Source organism: Ascidiella aspersa, chromosome 7 (genome assembly GCF_963924565.1).
Source record: "Ascidiella aspersa chromosome 7, kaAscAspe10.2, whole genome shotgun sequence".
In the NCBI taxonomy this organism is placed as follows: Eukaryota; Metazoa; Chordata; class Ascidiacea; order Phlebobranchia; family Ascidiidae; genus Ascidiella; species Ascidiella aspersa.
The window spans coordinates 5115610-5133391 of record NC_139453.1 but is presented as its reverse complement, the minus strand read 5'-3'; the positions used below and the strand labels follow the sequence as shown (position 1 = coordinate 5133391).

General features: G+C 36.8%; 1 protein-coding gene across 1 annotated transcript; it reads right to left on the bottom strand.

The window, feature by feature from the left end:
• Nucleotides 1–9519: 9519 nt before the first annotated feature.
• Nucleotides 9520–12861, bottom strand: LOC146137384 (adhesion G-protein coupled receptor D1-like). Its single transcript, XM_083393898.1, has 5 exons — nt 12766–12861; nt 12066–12297; nt 11049–11389; nt 10475–10598; nt 9520–9734 (listed from the first exon to the last, which is right to left on the bottom strand). Exons 1-5 carry the CDS (start codon nt 12859–12861, stop codon nt 9520–9522), a joined length of 1008 nt encoding a protein of 335 aa, XP_083250024.1.
• Nucleotides 12862–17782: the final 4921 nt, after the last annotated feature.

Below are 17782 nucleotides of genomic sequence, written 5' to 3'. Positions count from 1 at the left end.
CCGCGCAAAACTTTTTTCAAGCGCAATTACCTGCATGGACATAAAAATCAAATATATTGCTTTATTAAAAGTAACTTTTAATGTTTCCAACTTAAGACTTTTATGTTTAAGATCTTATTAAAGTCTGTTATGGCACCAAAATTAGCATAAGTAGAGTTCACAAAATATCGCATTTAATGCGGCGGTTTTAATAGTATCCATTTTTAAGTTTTAAACGAGATTTTACTTTTTTTTAAACGTTGGACTCAGTATGCTACCGGGATTACGTATTTGCTTGAATAACACGCAATGCGAAATGGCTGCTACAATTTAAGGTTTTACTTTTGTAAGTTGTTAACAGTTCGATTTTTCACAGTTACGCAGATAAATGCAATAATTTATAACACGCCATCCGATCAAATGCTGCTTCCACAGGCTAAAAGGTGCAGCAGGGGACGTGGCCTTATTTTGCACAATGTGCGCAAAAATGTGCGCACATTTTAAACTGCCTTCAAAAATGTGCGCACGTTTTTCAACAATGTGTGCACATGTTGCGCCACGATAAGGCAACGTTTAAGGATAAGTAAAAAAATAAGGTTTAGTTTTGTTAGTGATTCCCGATGAAGATCCATATCACGAAATTTTGTTCCGTTGGAGCCGGTTGAGTTAGCGCCTATAGTTACTAAACCATGCTGAGAATGATGTGGCGTCGATATACGTATTTGTTAGGGCCGACCATCGCCTTCGCTAAATTTGAGTGCTGTTGCCACTGCAACACTGACTGTAGGTATCCTTAAAAAGTTTTTATTTTAAATGTGTATTTCGACGACCTATTTTACACACAATACGGAACATTACCTTTCGGTTATATGCTAAATTGCCAGTAATTTTTTTAAAATCGTCTGTTAAATAGCGAGATGTGAGCACACTGACACGTTATTAACACAATATGTAATGGCGATTACCAGGAAACAACTTGATTGCCACCCGACAACAATTTGGCACGGGGATTACATATTTGTTTTAATTATGACGCCAATCAATTATTTGCCGTTTTTGCACAGGCCGTTTCTATATGTTACAACTCAAAGTTTTACGTTTGTTACTAATTCTGTAGTGCAGGGGTGTCCAACTCAAACATGCCGGCGTGCCAATTTTTATCTTCTAAAAATTTTTTTCATAAATTCTTCCCGTGCCAATGTTTCGTAACCAAACCAATTCTTTTTAATCATAAAAGCGCCTATTTTACCAAAAATAAGAACGTTTATTTAAACTTTAAAAAAAAACTGTCTAGTAGAAATGCGCATCACTACATTGTGTCTCTCGGTGAGCTTACTTTTGTATCTTCACACCAAGCTATATAATATTATGCGAATGCTAGCCTCCACACAGTATAATGTTATTATATCAAAAGTAATTGTTGGTTGTCGTGATTGCCGCGATTGTTTTATATTGTGAACAAACAATGGTATATTGTGAACAAACAAATTGTCTGTATAACAAACTTAGTATTTTCTGACAATTGGCTGAATAACAAATTGAGCTTTTTTGGCAATTGGCTAAATAACAATTTTAGTATTTTTGGGGGAGGGCTTGCGTTCCATCTTTTATTAGGTCGCATGCCACATTTGGCACGCGTGCCGCTTGGTGGACACCCCTGCTGTAGTGATACATTTCACGGTTTTTTAACACTTTAAAGTTGTATGACATGCTACGCCAAGTATGGTGTGCTGTAGTCGAGTATTCTGTCGTACTATTACAGAAGCAACACACAACGCTGCACGCCGGTTGCATTTCAAATTGTGAATATGTTTTAAACCATTAGCTGTAACATTCAGCAAACTTTTATACCACGCCAGTCAACAAAGCTTTTTCAGACACAATCAGCAATCAACAGCCAAGGGACAATCACTGCATTTTCTATTTTACAGTGCAGGTTCTCCGATCACAGAAAAATAAAAAGAACACATCATCAAATATGTCATGACATTTATATTTCATGAACGTGAAGTGTTACGTAGTGCAACGTTTAGACATAAGTGAAACTGTTATGCCACTTGCAAATATATTTTCATATTGATTAGCCCTCTGACATAACATCACTTTTTGGTAGCATGTGAATTGTCACATTCATCTTTTAAAATCGTGGTCTAACCACGAGGCAAACACATATTTATGAGGCTAACAAATTTACACGGACATGTTACAACGTAATATGCAATAGTGATAAGGAGCCCACATCATAATCAATTGTTTTTCTATGTATAGGCCTAACCCCGCAAAATTTAGACATATTTCGCAAACTATTGCCGTTCTTTCAGTTTTAATTGGTTTACATCCACAGAAGAACGCCAACAGTCCTTCACCAATTAAAACTCCAACTAAAACAAGCAATTTATATTTTAAACGGGTTACGGGTTTGTTTGACGTTGAACGCAGTTTAATATGGCGTTTATTGCAGAGGTTTAGCAATTTTTACTTTTAAACACAATGCGAATTGGTCTTACGTCGTACTCCATTTGGAACCGGGATTCCGGGCTTGCTTGAATATCACACAAGTCAAACAAATACTGCTGCCACACGGATCATATACTAAATACTTTGATTAAACATCAGGAAACCTACACGGATATGGTTGCCGACCCCGGCTATAGACGATTATTTGGTCGTACCATTGTTAAAGCATCACACAACATTGCACTCAGGAAACGTACACGGATGTCGTACAACAAACCTTTTCAAAAATAATTTGATACTAATTGAGGCCAAAGCCTTAAGTGGCTTCTTACAATGTGTATAACCACACAACATCTTTAGGCAGAGTGCGCAAAATATCGCATTTATTGCAGCGCGATTTTGCAATTTGGTTTGATGTTAAATGCCGCAATATTTTTTTTAATCATTGGCTATAACAGTGGTTCTTAAACTGGGGGGCGCGCCCCCCTTGGGGGTCGTGTGAGGTTCACAAGGGGGGCGCGAGAAAAAATATTGGCTAAAATGCCTACAGTATGTTAATTTGGTATCTTACAGTTTTCTAATGGCTTAAATCAATGACATGACTTAAGTGCACTTGCGCGGTTATAAGTGCACTTACGCGGTTTAGGAAAAATTGCTTGATTTGACACAAGTCTTTCGGCTGCAATTTTTATAAAATTCGATTATATAGAGTATCTTTTTTAAAATAAAACAATTTTTCTGTATATTGCATTTTTTGTTATTTTTTAGTTAAGTTATAGCTCGTTATCGAGCTAGTTTAGCAATATTGGTAGTTTAATGTTGACTTTTATGGCAAGGACTCGACTTGGAATAGACTTGCTATAAATATGACTTGACTGGGACTTGACTTGGAATTTATTGAAACAGACCTGACTTGAACTTAAGTTACTTTACAAATGACTTGACTTAGACTTAAATTATTTTAGGAATGACTTGATTGGACTTAAGTTATTTTAGGAATGACTTGACTTAGACTTCAATTATTTTAGGAATGACTTGACTGGTACCTAAACCATTTTGAAATGATTTGTTTACAACACTCCACTCTACTGGTATACTGTAACGCGAAATTTGGTCCGTGGCCAAAACTGATCCGGCCGGATCAATTATGGCGTTGAAACAACCGCTAAAACAGGTCCAGCTAGGCCAAAACTGGTCAAGCCCAACCATAACCCTAGCCATACCTGTTTTACCGGCTGTTCCAACGCCAAAATCGACCCGGCCGGACCAATTTTGGCGTGACAGTACCACCCTATATAGTTTTGGACGACTACCAATATTACCACTTGGCTTTCGGTATCGGTTCGGGTTCGATATTATTGAACATTCATACTCGTTTTGGTTCTATTTACTATTAGTTATTATTAATATAATTACCGCGATACATTGTACCTACACCTACAGGCTAATATAACTCAGTGGTTAATGAATTCTACAGACCAGTGCTTTTCAACCCGTGGGATGGTACGCACTTGTGCGGATGAAAAACTTGTAATGCGGATGACAAACGTTGTGCGGATGAAATTGGTGTATGTTATTATTTTTTATTATGTGTAATAGAAATGCAGTAAAGTCAGTAATCAAATAAGCTAGTGCGCCCCTTATGCGTTACAGATACAGTAATATAGTCTTGTAGTCGTTCATTGCTGCTTAAGCTATCTATTTTATATCAGTCAAAGCTTAGCCACACGTTTCATTGTTATTTCACAAATAAAACCAAAGGTTGCAAACCTGCTGTGCTTGTTTCGTGCGCATGAAAATTTTAAAGGTTGAAAAGCACTGCTATAGACTTTTCACGGACCACATAAAAACTTCCTTAACAAGTTAAAGAACACGGACCAATTCAGAAAAAGTAAAGCATGGAAGACTTTTAGGCGCTCTTTCACTATTGTACGTAAAAATTAATAAAAAAAAAACTTTCTTCAAATGCCGCATACCACAACACATATTGTTTGGGTTAGGGTGCGGATTAGCGTTTGGTTGAGGGTGGGTCAAGTTATTATTAATAATAAACATAATATTACTTGACCCACCCTCACCCAAACGCTAACCCGCACCCTAACCCAAACAATATGCGTTGTGGTATGCGGTATTATTATTATTATTTTTTTGCATAACTTTTCACGTACAATAGTGAAAGAGCGCCGACTTTTAAAGGTCGAACGACAACCATAACAAATTTAAAAAAAATATAGTATAAGTGTTAAACTCGCACTATACTGCGTTTTAGTCAAAACGTAGGCCTACAACAGTGCTTAAACCCTTTTACGTTTACTGAACAACTTGTACACCCCAGTCCACGCAATGCACTGACCTTATATAAGCATACACCCTGTTGTACTGCAAAAATAACTATTTACCGTTGAGAAGAACTATAGTTAGTATCCCACAATGACGATTGCAAGAAAAATATTAGGTTATGATGTCACAAATAAAATATAGTAACTTACAAGCTACGTACACTTAAATACACGTCTGGTAATAAACTTATTTATTTATTATAATATACCTTATCATAAGCTTTATTGTAATGCGGTGTCTTGTACACCCTATCAATGTGTTTCAACCTTTACCAATTCTAGTACACCTTGGGATGTATACTGCACCCAATTGCAAAGCACTAGCCTACAACACTAAACAACATTTAGCCGAGTGGTTCCCAACCTTTCTACACCAGGAACACTAAAAATAAAATATAATTCAACCGATTGTTGTAACTTTTGAGGAATCAAAGTTATCGCTGATTGACATAAATCACGGAATAATTAAAACAAAACGACAAATGAACTCACACAACAAAATGTCAAATAATTGTAAACCTAGACCGAGTTTCTAACGTCATTACCACAAACGGCATGTATCTAAGTCTATACCTTTGTTAATATGATTTGCCCGATTTAGAGCTGTCAATCTGACAGCCATCAGCCATAAGTTAGGTTGCACAAGAATTTACTGTAGTTTTTCCAAAAAAAATAATTACTTTGTAATGTTTAACTATAATTTTGTCAGAAAGCAACCATCAAGTGTCACACACAACCTATTTTTAAAATATACAACACCCGTTTAATACAAATGTATTACGTTCCACATTTGTTTACAACCAACATCTTCTTACCTTATATTACATGAAATTAGTAGTACTACTTCTTTTATTTTTAGACCGCTGAAAACATCAAGATCCAACGAATATATTCTGGTTAAATTAATGTTGAACCAAGGAAATTATATAGTTTGTTTCTTTCCAGAGTCAAGGTAGATTTGCTTCAGAATGCTAAAAACAAGAAGTTACTTCGAATTTATTTGGCAAATGCTTTTTTCTCTCCAGACTCCAGCCACACAAAACTTGCCTCACTTCACCACTTGGCCACTTTTCGTGGCCGTTATACCTCTAAATGGGGCCGGCCTATTTTCTCACACCAAATAAATTGTTGCTCAGACTCTCTATCGTGTGACGCCATACAAATGTCGCGTTACCTTCAGTTTGTGTCGCGTGGCGCCGCATAGTGGCAAACACTACCCATTTGTGCATACCGTGTTTTGAAGCTAAAACAGTATGTGTTTAATATAAATCAATTTGCTAAATTGTTTGTAGATCATTCAACCTGATATTTGCCTGACATTATTTTTTAATATAACTTTTTTAATCTTGTTGCTCTGCAGCGCATTACTAGGCAACATACAACGCTAACTGGTTAATACATTATTTCTGCCGTACGATTACCACAATTAAGTCATTATATACCTCGGTCAACTTGAAGCGCTGTGATTTTAATACCTATTTTTTGTTAAGAGTTCAACTGTTCGATTACTAAGTCTAATACAAGGCTTGTATAAAAATTTGGATTATTACCGGCACAACTTTCGGAGATGAACTACAATACTAAATGATTCCAATATTTTAGACAGCATTCCAATATACGGTATTAGTGCAAATATAACGAGGATAAACTTTCAATTAAAGTTTATTTTTGGTGAGGTTACTTGTCCTCACAGTCAATGGAACCTTCCGATACAGCACCTGGCGCGAAATGTGGGTTAAAGATAGCTGTAAGTTTGATTTTAAGCCAGTCTGGTAGTCAACGTAGTCAACATACGGCACGTCCCTTAACATTTTGCAGCCAAAATTTGTTTATCAACAAATGTAGAACAAGCAAACATTTCGTGCCTACAGCGCCACAAAAACAAACATTGAAGTACATACTTTAGGAAGACTGGATTGAGTTGAGCAATTAAAACTTGCCAGCAGACTGACTTACTATAAAATTATGTCTATTTTGCAACAGTTTCAAGATGCTTTCTAATCAATTGTTCAATTAAAACCAAGCAAGTCATTTTTTCGCGACTATATTAAAGCAGAAAGCCCTATAAAATGTAGAACATGTTAACATCAATCTATAGTTGAAATTATAAGTAACTGGCGCATTTTATTGCAAACATTTAAGTTATAAAGCGCTTGTAGTAATTGTTTAGCTTTGTTTTTAAATTGGTATTTGCTCGAAATGCAGCTTAGCAAACAACAAATCACATTTTGCAAAACAACCATTGAAAGTCTATGTTCTTCCATCATGAATATACTTTTTTATTTTTGCAATATGACCATTGAGTTTATGCGGTCGCTTACAAGTTAAAAAGTTTTAAATTATTAAAAAGATTAACACTTCATAATTAAACACAGTTACCGCTATATGTCAGCAAACGGGTAGACCATAGCGTAATAATAAAAATAAAATTTGGATAAAAAAAAGCGTTGCCCAGGTTAATTGGAATATTAACTATTATAATTCTAACTGTCAAGGACTACTGGCGTTAAATCAATTACACTGCAATAACAACGATTTCAAACCGCTTTTTGTGTGTCGGGTGGATCACAAGGCGGTCAAACAAGGGATGCAACTATCGATAACTTACAAAGTCATATTCCAAAAGAAGTTGTCCAGTAAGACCTTAAACTAGGTGGCAGAAGATTTACTGAGAACTAGATGCAGACCATACAGTGTTGTTTCTATGACCAACTTTATAGACATGTTAGGCTCATATTTTAAGTTCTTTGAAGGGAGATTCATTCGCATAAACCCTTTTCTTATATTGAGAAATGGAGAAAACAAATCGTGTAAAAAACAAACTATGAAGTTTATTTACAATTTATTTTTAAAATGCGTTTTAAAACATATAAAACAATATATAAAAAAAACAATTTGATATAAAAATGCGTGTTTAAAAAATTATTTTAAGCATTGCAAATAAAATGCTATAAAAGAAGTATAGTTAACTTAACGTCATTAACAGTAATAACTGAGTTATGTGCAGTAAAACGAATTATTTTGTTGTGAAGCACTTGTTAATAAAAATGCACGAACGAGTAAGATTTCTATTAATTATTTTTTTTAAGGAATATGGGAATGCGACGTTTCGCCGTAACATAAAACAACAGAAGTTATTAGACATTACACGAATCATTTCACATTGTTGCTCAAATCAGTTCTTTCCAAACTTTTAGGCTTTAAATGTCCCACACATCAATTTATGTAAGAAGTGTTTCTTGATTACTTAGCCACACTCTTATCATGCACCAACAACTGCATGGGGAGGCTTACAAATATTGCAAAATTACAATGTTGGACAATATAATATTTGTTTCTACACCCTTGAACAGTAAAAACAGCACGTTGTTTTGGAACGATTGTATAAAGCAACTCCAGGTTAAAAGCATAAAACTAGATCAATCGCGCAATAAGAATATACGCACGTCACACACCTCAGCATGCAACACTAAACCGTTTTAACGCCATTTTCATTTTACTAACGCTGGCAGTACGTCAGTTCGTATCCGCTGATTCACAAATGCAAAACATGACAAACGTCAAATAGAGGATGAAAATCCAGGAAAAACTCGCCCATTGCGCCAGACGCAGGAATTTACAAGGCTGTCACTCTAAATCTTGGTAAAATCTAATCAATACACGTCAGGTGAAAACGCGTTGCGCGTTGTTGTGGCAATATTTGCAACCACCAACTAAAGAATCAATGTCACACAAAGAACGCTGGAAGTCTTTGCTGTATTGGCCAAATTTGGTTATTCCACAATAATTTCGAAGTTGGAAACACCTTAAACACATCGCACAGTATGCGAACAGTTTGATTTAGGCTAATTACTTTACTTTCAACTAAAGTCAAACCTAAGCTTTAAGTTATTTCAAGTCAGGTACCGGTAATAGAAAGATGGATTTCAGGTAAATAACAAGTAAAATATTTTCTGATAAAAGAAGAATATTGTCAGCAAAAATTAAAGATAGTATTTGAAAACCATGTTTAATGATCAACATATTTGATTTCGAGTAATCTTCGAATCTTTAGAATAACAAACGTTGTGCAATAAAGTTCACCAAAAGGAAAAAGGAAATCTTTAGCAAAGTTTCATTCAAAAGAACACTTCACTTATTTAATTAAAATTAGCTTAAGTTTAAGTCAATTCCCTTCGACAAATCAGAAAAGTGTAACCTACGGTTTAAGCTTTATATAATTTATTTCAATTTACGTCACCCTATTGCAAACAAAGCATTTTGAATGGTGCTGTTCAAATTGAAAAATATACAATTCAAACAAATGAAACTCTAAGACCACCCGAGTCCGACATGCGCATGCGCAGAACAAAATTTCGAAACGGATAAGGCCGCCAACTGTGGATAACATACAGTTCAATAACATACAGTTGAATAACTTTCCATCCATGTATTGTGGGTGGATGAGTTATATGACACCCCTTTGAGTGGATTGTTGAATATATTTCCACCTTATTTTAGGTATACGTAGTTGGGCGGAATACAGACTGTGGAGTCTAAGCCGGACTTAAGACATAGTTAGGGTCGGACTCGGGTTGTTCTTAACCGACTCCTTAATCAAAGTCAGTTATTTATAAGTTCCTAAAAAGATACATTTCGCCACAAAAAAAGGCATCATCAGTCTCTCAATTAGAACTCATCAGTGGCCAGCTATATAGCTATTGCCAACGTGGCATCAAACGTCACTTCCGTAATAAAACACTGTCTACATGTCGGTGTCCTGCGTTCTGCGGTTGATGGGCACCATCGGTATAGGAGCGTCTACCACTCGTTGCTCGCGCTTTCGCATAAAGAGCCTCATCTTTTCGCGGATGGTCGAGTTAAGGAAGCAGTAGAAGTAGAAGACGAACGCTCCCTGCAGTCCGTTGGTGATCGTGTGGGCGTACTGGAAGACCAAAGAACTGGTCTCGTCGTTCAAGCCTAAACGTAAAAGGTTAAGGGCGATTAAACTTTAAGGCAGTCTTTATCAGCATTTTATGGCTTGCGACACCCCCCGGAAATAATAAATAGATTTCGGCACCCCCAGAATATTTTTGTAGTTAATTTACTAGAATGTCGCAATAAACGAAAGCGGAACGCACACATAAACTCTACACAACGTAGAAAGTTATAATTGGATTTATTCCACTCTAATCTTACACGAAAAGTTCTTAAGCAAAAATCAGATTCTTAAAGGTTCCCAAATATGAGAATTAAAAAGTGCACCCTTGAGGATTAGAAAAAGCACCCCAGGGTGCCGCGGCACCCAGGTTGAGAAACTCTGCCTTAGGGTTTAAACCAGCGCGAATTTATAGGGCAGAGAACGTCATGTTCTGATTAAACTCCCACTCGAATCATTGACAAACAAAGTCGAATCTAAGTATTGCGTTAAAAATAAATAATTATAAAACTAGAAACGCTATCCATTATAAAAAATATGTCACATACACAAAACCTCACTTTAGACACACTAATTTAAGTCACTTGCTAGAAGGGCTAAACTCCAAGTCAAGTCTCTTGTGCAAATGACTTAAATAATATTAAGTCATTTGAAAACAGTGACTTTAGTATTAAGTCATCGACTTTAAGTGGTAAAACTAAGATGAGGTAGAACGCAAAACAGGTTGCTTTGATTAACGCAACACTTTATAGCCACAAGTATTTCGGCCAAGAAAGCTCACCTGCCAAGAATCCAATAGCCCATGTACCACCAAGCAGAAGCACGAGAAAAAAGAACTTTGCAATGGCTTCCTTTGTTTCTTGTGGGCCTACTTCCTGGGCGCCAGGCTTTTTACGAAGTACAACCTGTATTCACAACTTCTTTTAACGCTACATAGTAAAACGAAAATAAGCTAATATACAGTCCATTTCTCGTTCCATTTAAACGTCATAATAAAGCGAAGTGCGCCGGTCAAATATAGTTAACACCTTCTAATCTCCGCCAGCCACGTCCCTAAATGTTTTGCAAGTCCGCGGTGGCTTTGTCCAAAGGTAAATCGCGCTTTACAAAAGCCTGGAAGTTCTACTGTACTACACATTACATTACTTCGAAACTACTATGCTGTACCGCACTGGTTTAGTTTATTCGCTAAATCGTTTGGCCTGCGGTAAAATATACAAATTAGTAATTCAGTTTATATTATTTTATCAGATTGGACAGAATTTAGCTGAGCAGAACAATAACGACAGAACACATGTTTATCTATATAACTCGTAATAACGTTAAAAGCAATTATATATAAAACGTTGTAATACCGAAGATGAAACCAGAGCAAAGATAAAGCTCGCTCCAACGAAGATGCCGACTGGAATCATCACCGAAAGAAGGAAGAGGTTTGTACCAGGATCGAGCCAGCACCTGTCGTACTTTTGTATCTGCTCATCAAGGATATGACATTGTGTGTAGTGGGCACTCGGCTTCATGTAGGAATCGAAATACCAGCCGATGCACAAAGCCAGGGAAGTGATGAGGGTCGGCGCGGACCAGCCGATCAACATGAACACCTTGGTTCTTTTCGACGGACTCTGAGCTCTAAATTTCATTGGGAACTGCGTGGCCATTAGGATGCGTGATCTGTCGCTTAGGAACCAAAAGCCTTGGTAAAAAAACAAAGTCGTCAGGAAATTTGGACAATAAAAGACGAAACCAACGTGCCTAAAAATGATTTATTTTAGGTATTATGTCTGACTTGACTTTACGAAGGTTTAACACAGTGGTTCACGAATTTTTTTGGCTAGCGAGACACACTAAAGAAATCCTAACTATTTCACGGCACAATTTTAACAAAATAACAAAAGAGTCATTTTACAATCGCACCAAACACACGGCAAAATATATGAAAATGTCTCAAAATTATTAGTTTGTAATGAATACTGCATATTTTAGTCTAAGATGCTTGAGTGTATGATTATTACTAATACAAATAGCCTAATCTTTTTTTCCGAAATTACAAAAAGTTTTGCGGCAAACTTGACAATCTCTCGAGGCACACTAGTGTGCTGCGGCACACAGTTTGGTTGGGAATTACTGAACATCTACTTTTAATGAATGTACTTGACTATGAATTAACAGGCTCTAAATATCACCTGATTGGGACTTGACTTGTTATGTATTCAAATGACTTGACTGGGACTTAACTTGTTATGTATTTAGAAAGACTTGACTTGGACTTAAGTTATTTTACTCATGACTTGACTGGGACTTAGGGCATTGCAATATGCCTTCTTCACAACACTGGGGGTCTCTGTGAACAACTATAGCATTTAGTTCACCTGTGGCCAGCAGAAAGAAGTGAGTACATCCAGCCAGAGCCATGCACCCAAGCGGGTTCTTAACCGCCAGCTCGTGGCCGAGAGTTGTGATGTGGAGCATTAAGAGAGAGAAGGAGAGGTTGATCTGCAAGACGGTCCGGTCGCTTCCGATGTCCCTCCTGTAGATCAGCAGGAGAGCCAGGGTTGCGATCAGAAAGATCACCGAAAAGGATTCGCAAATGTATGAGACAATCTGCAGGAAAGTTGACGAAGATTTTAGATAGCAGAAATTTAAAATTTAAATGTTAATACATAAGTAAAATGTAGATGTTAATATATAGTAAAATGTACAGAAAGTAGAACGTATGATACCTACTAACTTTGAATACTTTAAGCAGTTCATTTTCGCAATGAATTTGCTTTTCAAAAGGGAAAAAGGGACATTTTGTGATACCCGCAATTTATTTAATGTTTCGTTGGATGGACACCAGCGAAAGTAATTACATTTTAAACTTATATTAAACAACAAACAAAATATGGGCTTAAAAATAAAAGAGAAAAGAAATAACTTGTGATATCGTTGACAGAAGTTATCGGTTTCGAACGTTAACTTACTTATTGAGGCACAAATGATGCTGATAATATATATAAACCTGGATTTAAATAACATTTTCAAAGCCATTTCAGCAAGTATTGTCAGCGAAGCAAAAACTATAGCTACCTTCACGCCCTGTGAAATTGCCACCATCTTGACAGCGAGAAGAACTGAAAATATGGTGAAGTGGTTACAGGTGCAGGTTAACTGGTCGTCAACCATTTCGGTTTGACATCCGACAGTTGAAAAGTTTCCAGATGAGGGAAGAATAAAGGCGCACGTTGTTTGGACATTTACGAACTTGTGCTGTTTTAAAAGGTTAGAGTCGGAGCTGAAAAGTTCGCAAACTGGGTTGCGATGACCCGCCCGCTGTCACATTCCTACTAATCGTAATCGACCCGTTGAGAGTGCGGTTGCTGGATGTTTCGTAGCCGGTGACGCTGGTGAAGACAGTTTTGCTTGGCCGTATGTAGATGTAGGTGGAAGGTTGACTTTCTCTTGGCTCTTCGCTGTTTGTAGGTAGCTCGGCGACTTCGGTAGGAGGTGGGCTGTTCTCGAAAATCGACGCGATAATCTCGCTGCTGTTCGACTCAGCCCGAAATTGGAAATCCAGCTCGGTGTTTTGCAGCTCTCGCTTCGACTTCACCTCACCCCCGACAGCCTTCAGTTTCTCAATAAAGACTTCGGTTTGTTCGTACGTGAAATGAGGCGGAGTGCCTCGCTTCACATCGGAGAATAAAGCCTGCAGGTCGTCTTGGAAATCAAGCATCGCGCCGCTTTCTTTCGCGCTTGCTTCGCTCGTCAGGTTGCCGGGTGCAACGGATTTCAGGAACTCACTCACTTTTCCGATTGGCGCCAAGCGTACTGAAAGCAAAGCAAGTGTAAAGTTTTCAACCGAGGTTTTCTTACCGGTGCGTAACGGCAAAGAAGTGTTTTTTTCATTTGGTATCTGTTCGAATCGCGATAATTTACTTGTAAAATATCACGTATAGGCTTGGAATGTAATGGCGTAATTCTTAAAAGTGTCTTACCTATTGTAATAAAAAAAGAAGGAATTTTAACTTACTGGATAGGTCTGTAAAACATATAAAGGGAAAAACCAAGTGCGATTAAATTACTGTTATCCCGCCATCTCAATTATGTAAAAGGGAACGCCTACTGCTGGAATTGTGTATCCCTTTAAAAGCGACAATTTTTTTTAATAGAAAAGTTTTTTTTTAGTTTTGATTAAAAAAAAAACGTAAAAAAGCATGCTACATAGTCTGCTTTGCACCTTTAGCGCTGCAGGAAGGTCGAGACAGATACGTGCAATATACGTTGTTCCACCTGTTTTCGGGTTGTTGAGCAATGCCACAAGTATCTCCTTGAAAATTGTTTGGTTCATGTGGCGCCCAGTTGTCTAATTCGACTTTGGAGCCGTCTTGCCACGTCCAATCAAGTTTATTTGTCAAGCGACCGTTGCCAGAATATCGTAAACCTGATCGCAAATAACAAATAAAACGAACGAAGTACGTTTATATTATCGAATTCATCGAATAACGAGTTAGAGTTAGTATTATTATAATATTATATTACGCATTTAGTTATTTACCCATTCAGGTAGAACATCGTCTCAAAAAGCATGTTTTACGGTTTTACTAATTGTGCAATGTACAAATAGTGACTAAATTCACTTAATATAGTGGACAAGCATATTTGTATGCAAATAAATATATGAACTGTTTTCACCAGCCTACCAGATATAATGTTAATCAAAAAAATTATCTCCTTTGGTAGGTTTAACTGTTTTCTAAAGTTTTAATTGTTTTCTAAAGTTTTGCCACTTGTGTGGGTCGACGAACCGTTGAAAATAAATAATTAACAGACGAGTCTTTTTCGAAAACAAAATAAGGAAATTTTAAGGAAAACTACAGCAACAATTTAGGCTTAAAGAGTAGAATTACTTGCAATTTTTTTTTTTTGAACCTAAAAAATTTAATTCACCTATGCCATAAAATGTAAATGTTCCGAAGGTGTGTATTGCAACACACGCCAGAATATCAACTTCAACCATGGTGTCGAGCTTTGCTAAACTTCCGCTAGGTGTCAGCGCGCACTGCGACCTCTGCCAAGTGAAGTTTCCGGTTTGGTTCTTTGCCCAGAAAAATTTTCGAGTTGGATATTGGAAGCCTAAAAAGGCCGAACAAGGATATATGTCATTTCAATACAACTTAGAGACAGATCTTTTTGTACTCCTAACAACTCTACTGCGTATAAGTCAAACCAAAAATCCCGTTAAAAAAGCGAGTTCGGAATATTCTCACGAACATTTTTGTTTATTTGCAATTACATTAAGGAAGACTGGTTAGCTTGGCTGTAAATATATTCATAAACACAAACCTACAGAGAAAGTTTAAGTGGAAATTTGCCGTTTTTATCGTTGGCCGCGGCCAAATTTGGACCTTTGAGCAATTGTTTAGTAGGCCGCAGGATATTTTTGACTATTTAAGCTTTGTCATGTAGTTGTGGGCCGCGTGATAGCAGTACATTCACTGTAGCGTTTTTCAAATTGGTGTGGCCAAGAGTTATATGGGCCGAAAATTTATTTTCGGGACATATCTTGTTTTTGCTCGAATTATTTTATGGTTTATTTTTTTTGGTTTGTTTCGGACCTTTTTTTGTAAAAAAAATAAATAAAAAATGTGTTTTTTTTTGCGCTTGTCCCCCCCCCGAGCCCCCTTCTCCGGCGTCCCTGGCTGTTATTGTGATTGGGAAATCAGCCCATATAGGCTATGGAAAACAAAATGTTACTACAAAAAAAATTGCTAGAAGCATTACAGCAAATCATTCAATAAATAATTTTATTACAAGCCAAACTCCGCCAAATGAACTAAACTTAACTACCAGGCAGGGTCAGCTTCAGGCGTTTCATGCTGCCATGCACCACGGTTAAAAACAGGGGTCGGCAAACTATAGCCCGCGGGCCAGATCCGGTCCGCCAGAGAAAATCATCCGGCCCGCTTCCTGTTTCACAAGCTGGACAGTGGACACGACCAATCGGCCATGCCTAATATTTTTAACTATGTTAAATAGAAAAATGTAGAAAATGTTCACGCTTTGCGCGAGTTGTATTTGTCTTGCCCTTAGGTATATATTTGCGTTCTTGAGAGGGCTTCTCAGATCAAAGGCGACGTGCGCATGGTAGCTATATCGAAATGGAAAATATTTGATGAAACCCTCTAAAATTAAAGTTTATTCAACTTAATCCATGACGCATTCCATCTTTTATGATAAAGGAAATCTATTAAAGCCCGTCGGGAACTTACTGAGTTTGGTTTGACCCGCGACTAGAAAAAAGGTTGCCGACCCTTGGTTTAAAAGGTGTACACCGTTCAGGTGCGCTCTGACGCAAAAAAATTGACAACGGTTTCATTAAAAAGGGTGATTACCTTGCCAATTTCAAGCAAATAAACGCATTTTTTCGCGCTTCGCACCATTAGGCTACGTTTTGGGCATGCAGAAATAGCTGTTTTTCAAGTTTCCATTTTATGCAGCGTGCTTATTTTTTGGTCTCAGCAGATGGTAACCTTGATTATAAGTGTCGAGTATACAATTTTAACATTGTGTACAGGTTTTTGGACTATAACTTCAATAGCCATAATAGCTTGAAAGGAAAATTTGTGGAAGCTGTCTCACGCTAATAAGACAAAGGAGCACTCTTATTGAAGCGAAACAGGGTACGTCAAAGCGTTGTATTTTTCTTTAAAACGCCAAAAGTCAGTATGTCAAACAAATACAGACAAAACCTAAACGTCGATCCCTGGCCATCGGATGTTGTATATGCAGTTATGAAAACTGTTTAATATGTTTCAATAAGCCTTTAGATTTCGCAGTATAACCAGACCATCGGAATGTATAACGTCACCTTGAAGTTGTGTGCGCAATTTATTTTTATCTGAATAAACAACTACGAAATGCGGTAAAATCTAGTCTAAAGAATTCTAGACTAAAGTCTCACAGTTTAAGGAAATGTTATTATCGAAACTCATCAAACTATTTGACTATAATGGTATAAGCAATCATCCATTTATACAATGAAAATGATAAATGATTTTGTATTCACAAGTAAACAAAACAAAATCTGTCGTGGAATACTATTTACTAGGGTTGCCATAATTTTTACATAATCTCTCTGATAAACAATACGATGGTTTAAAGGGCATAAAATAACATTTTAAATTTTTTGAAAGAAACTTGCTGTTGTCACGCGAAACAGTGCGCAAACAAGCAGTTTAAGTTAAGTGTTTTTGCGCAAAGTGCGAAAATGTTTTTTAATTGTTCAAACCATGTTCATTGTTCGTATTTAAAAAACGTATTTTGTTAATTGCGCCTTAAAGAGTTTCGAGGGTCTATAACCTGGTACTCACAAAGTTAAACTTTAAAACTTAACATATTTTGCTTTCGTCTTTAAAAGTTATGTTTAATATGTTAGTTGGGTTTATAGGTTCAAAATATGAGCGGGTTCTATTTTTCGCTATAAAAAGTGTGACGTTATGTTATTTCAGCTTTCTACTCCCACTTAGCGATAGTAATATCTAGCAATATATCTCCCTTTTGTAATGTTCGCCAATATGCTATTTATGTAAATCAAATCGCTGGTAAACCATAAAAATGATACTACGAACCCCTTCTTTGTTTTTAATTGGTTCATCCCAACAAATCGGGTGTTTTTTTGGCAAATTATACAAAAAGTTGATTTACAATAAAACTGTTGGTTGTTCTTAATTCGAATTTAGACTAAAAAATGACCAAGAAGCTTGTAGATTTTGTGGTTTGGGCCCAAGGGTTGGGGCTGCATTTCTTTTAAGGGAGTAAACAAAAACTCCCTAAAAATTAAAAATACTGTTGACTGTTTTTTGTTTATTGTTTCAGGGGCCTCAAACATATAGTTTTTTAATTGAGGTTTTTTATTAATAGGGGAAAATATTTCTTTTATTTGGTTTGAGGGCAAGGAGGAGAGAGGGTTACAACAATAAGCATTTTTTTGTGGAAAAAATATTTGCATTTAGGTCGGAAGGGATGGCAGAGAATTTTCGGCCCATATCTGTTTTTGCTTGCAGAAACAAGTCAAGGAAAAATGTTGGGATGTGTATATGTCCATTAA

Bases quoted from the DNA above. Each gene is read 5' to 3' on its own strand.
- LOC146137384 (XM_083393898.1), bottom strand. From the start codon at position 12,861: ATGGTTGACGACCAGTTAACCTGCACCTGTAACCACTTCACCATATTT. The intron at 12,298-12,765 runs GTAGCTATAGTT...ACTTTCCTGCAG, and splicing joins CAATTTCACAGGGCGTGAAG to ATTGTCTCATACATTTGCGA. The intron at 11,390-12,065 runs GTGAACTAAATG...TTTTTTACCAAG, and splicing joins CTTCTTTCTGCTGGCCACAG to GCTTTTGGTTCCTAAGCGAC.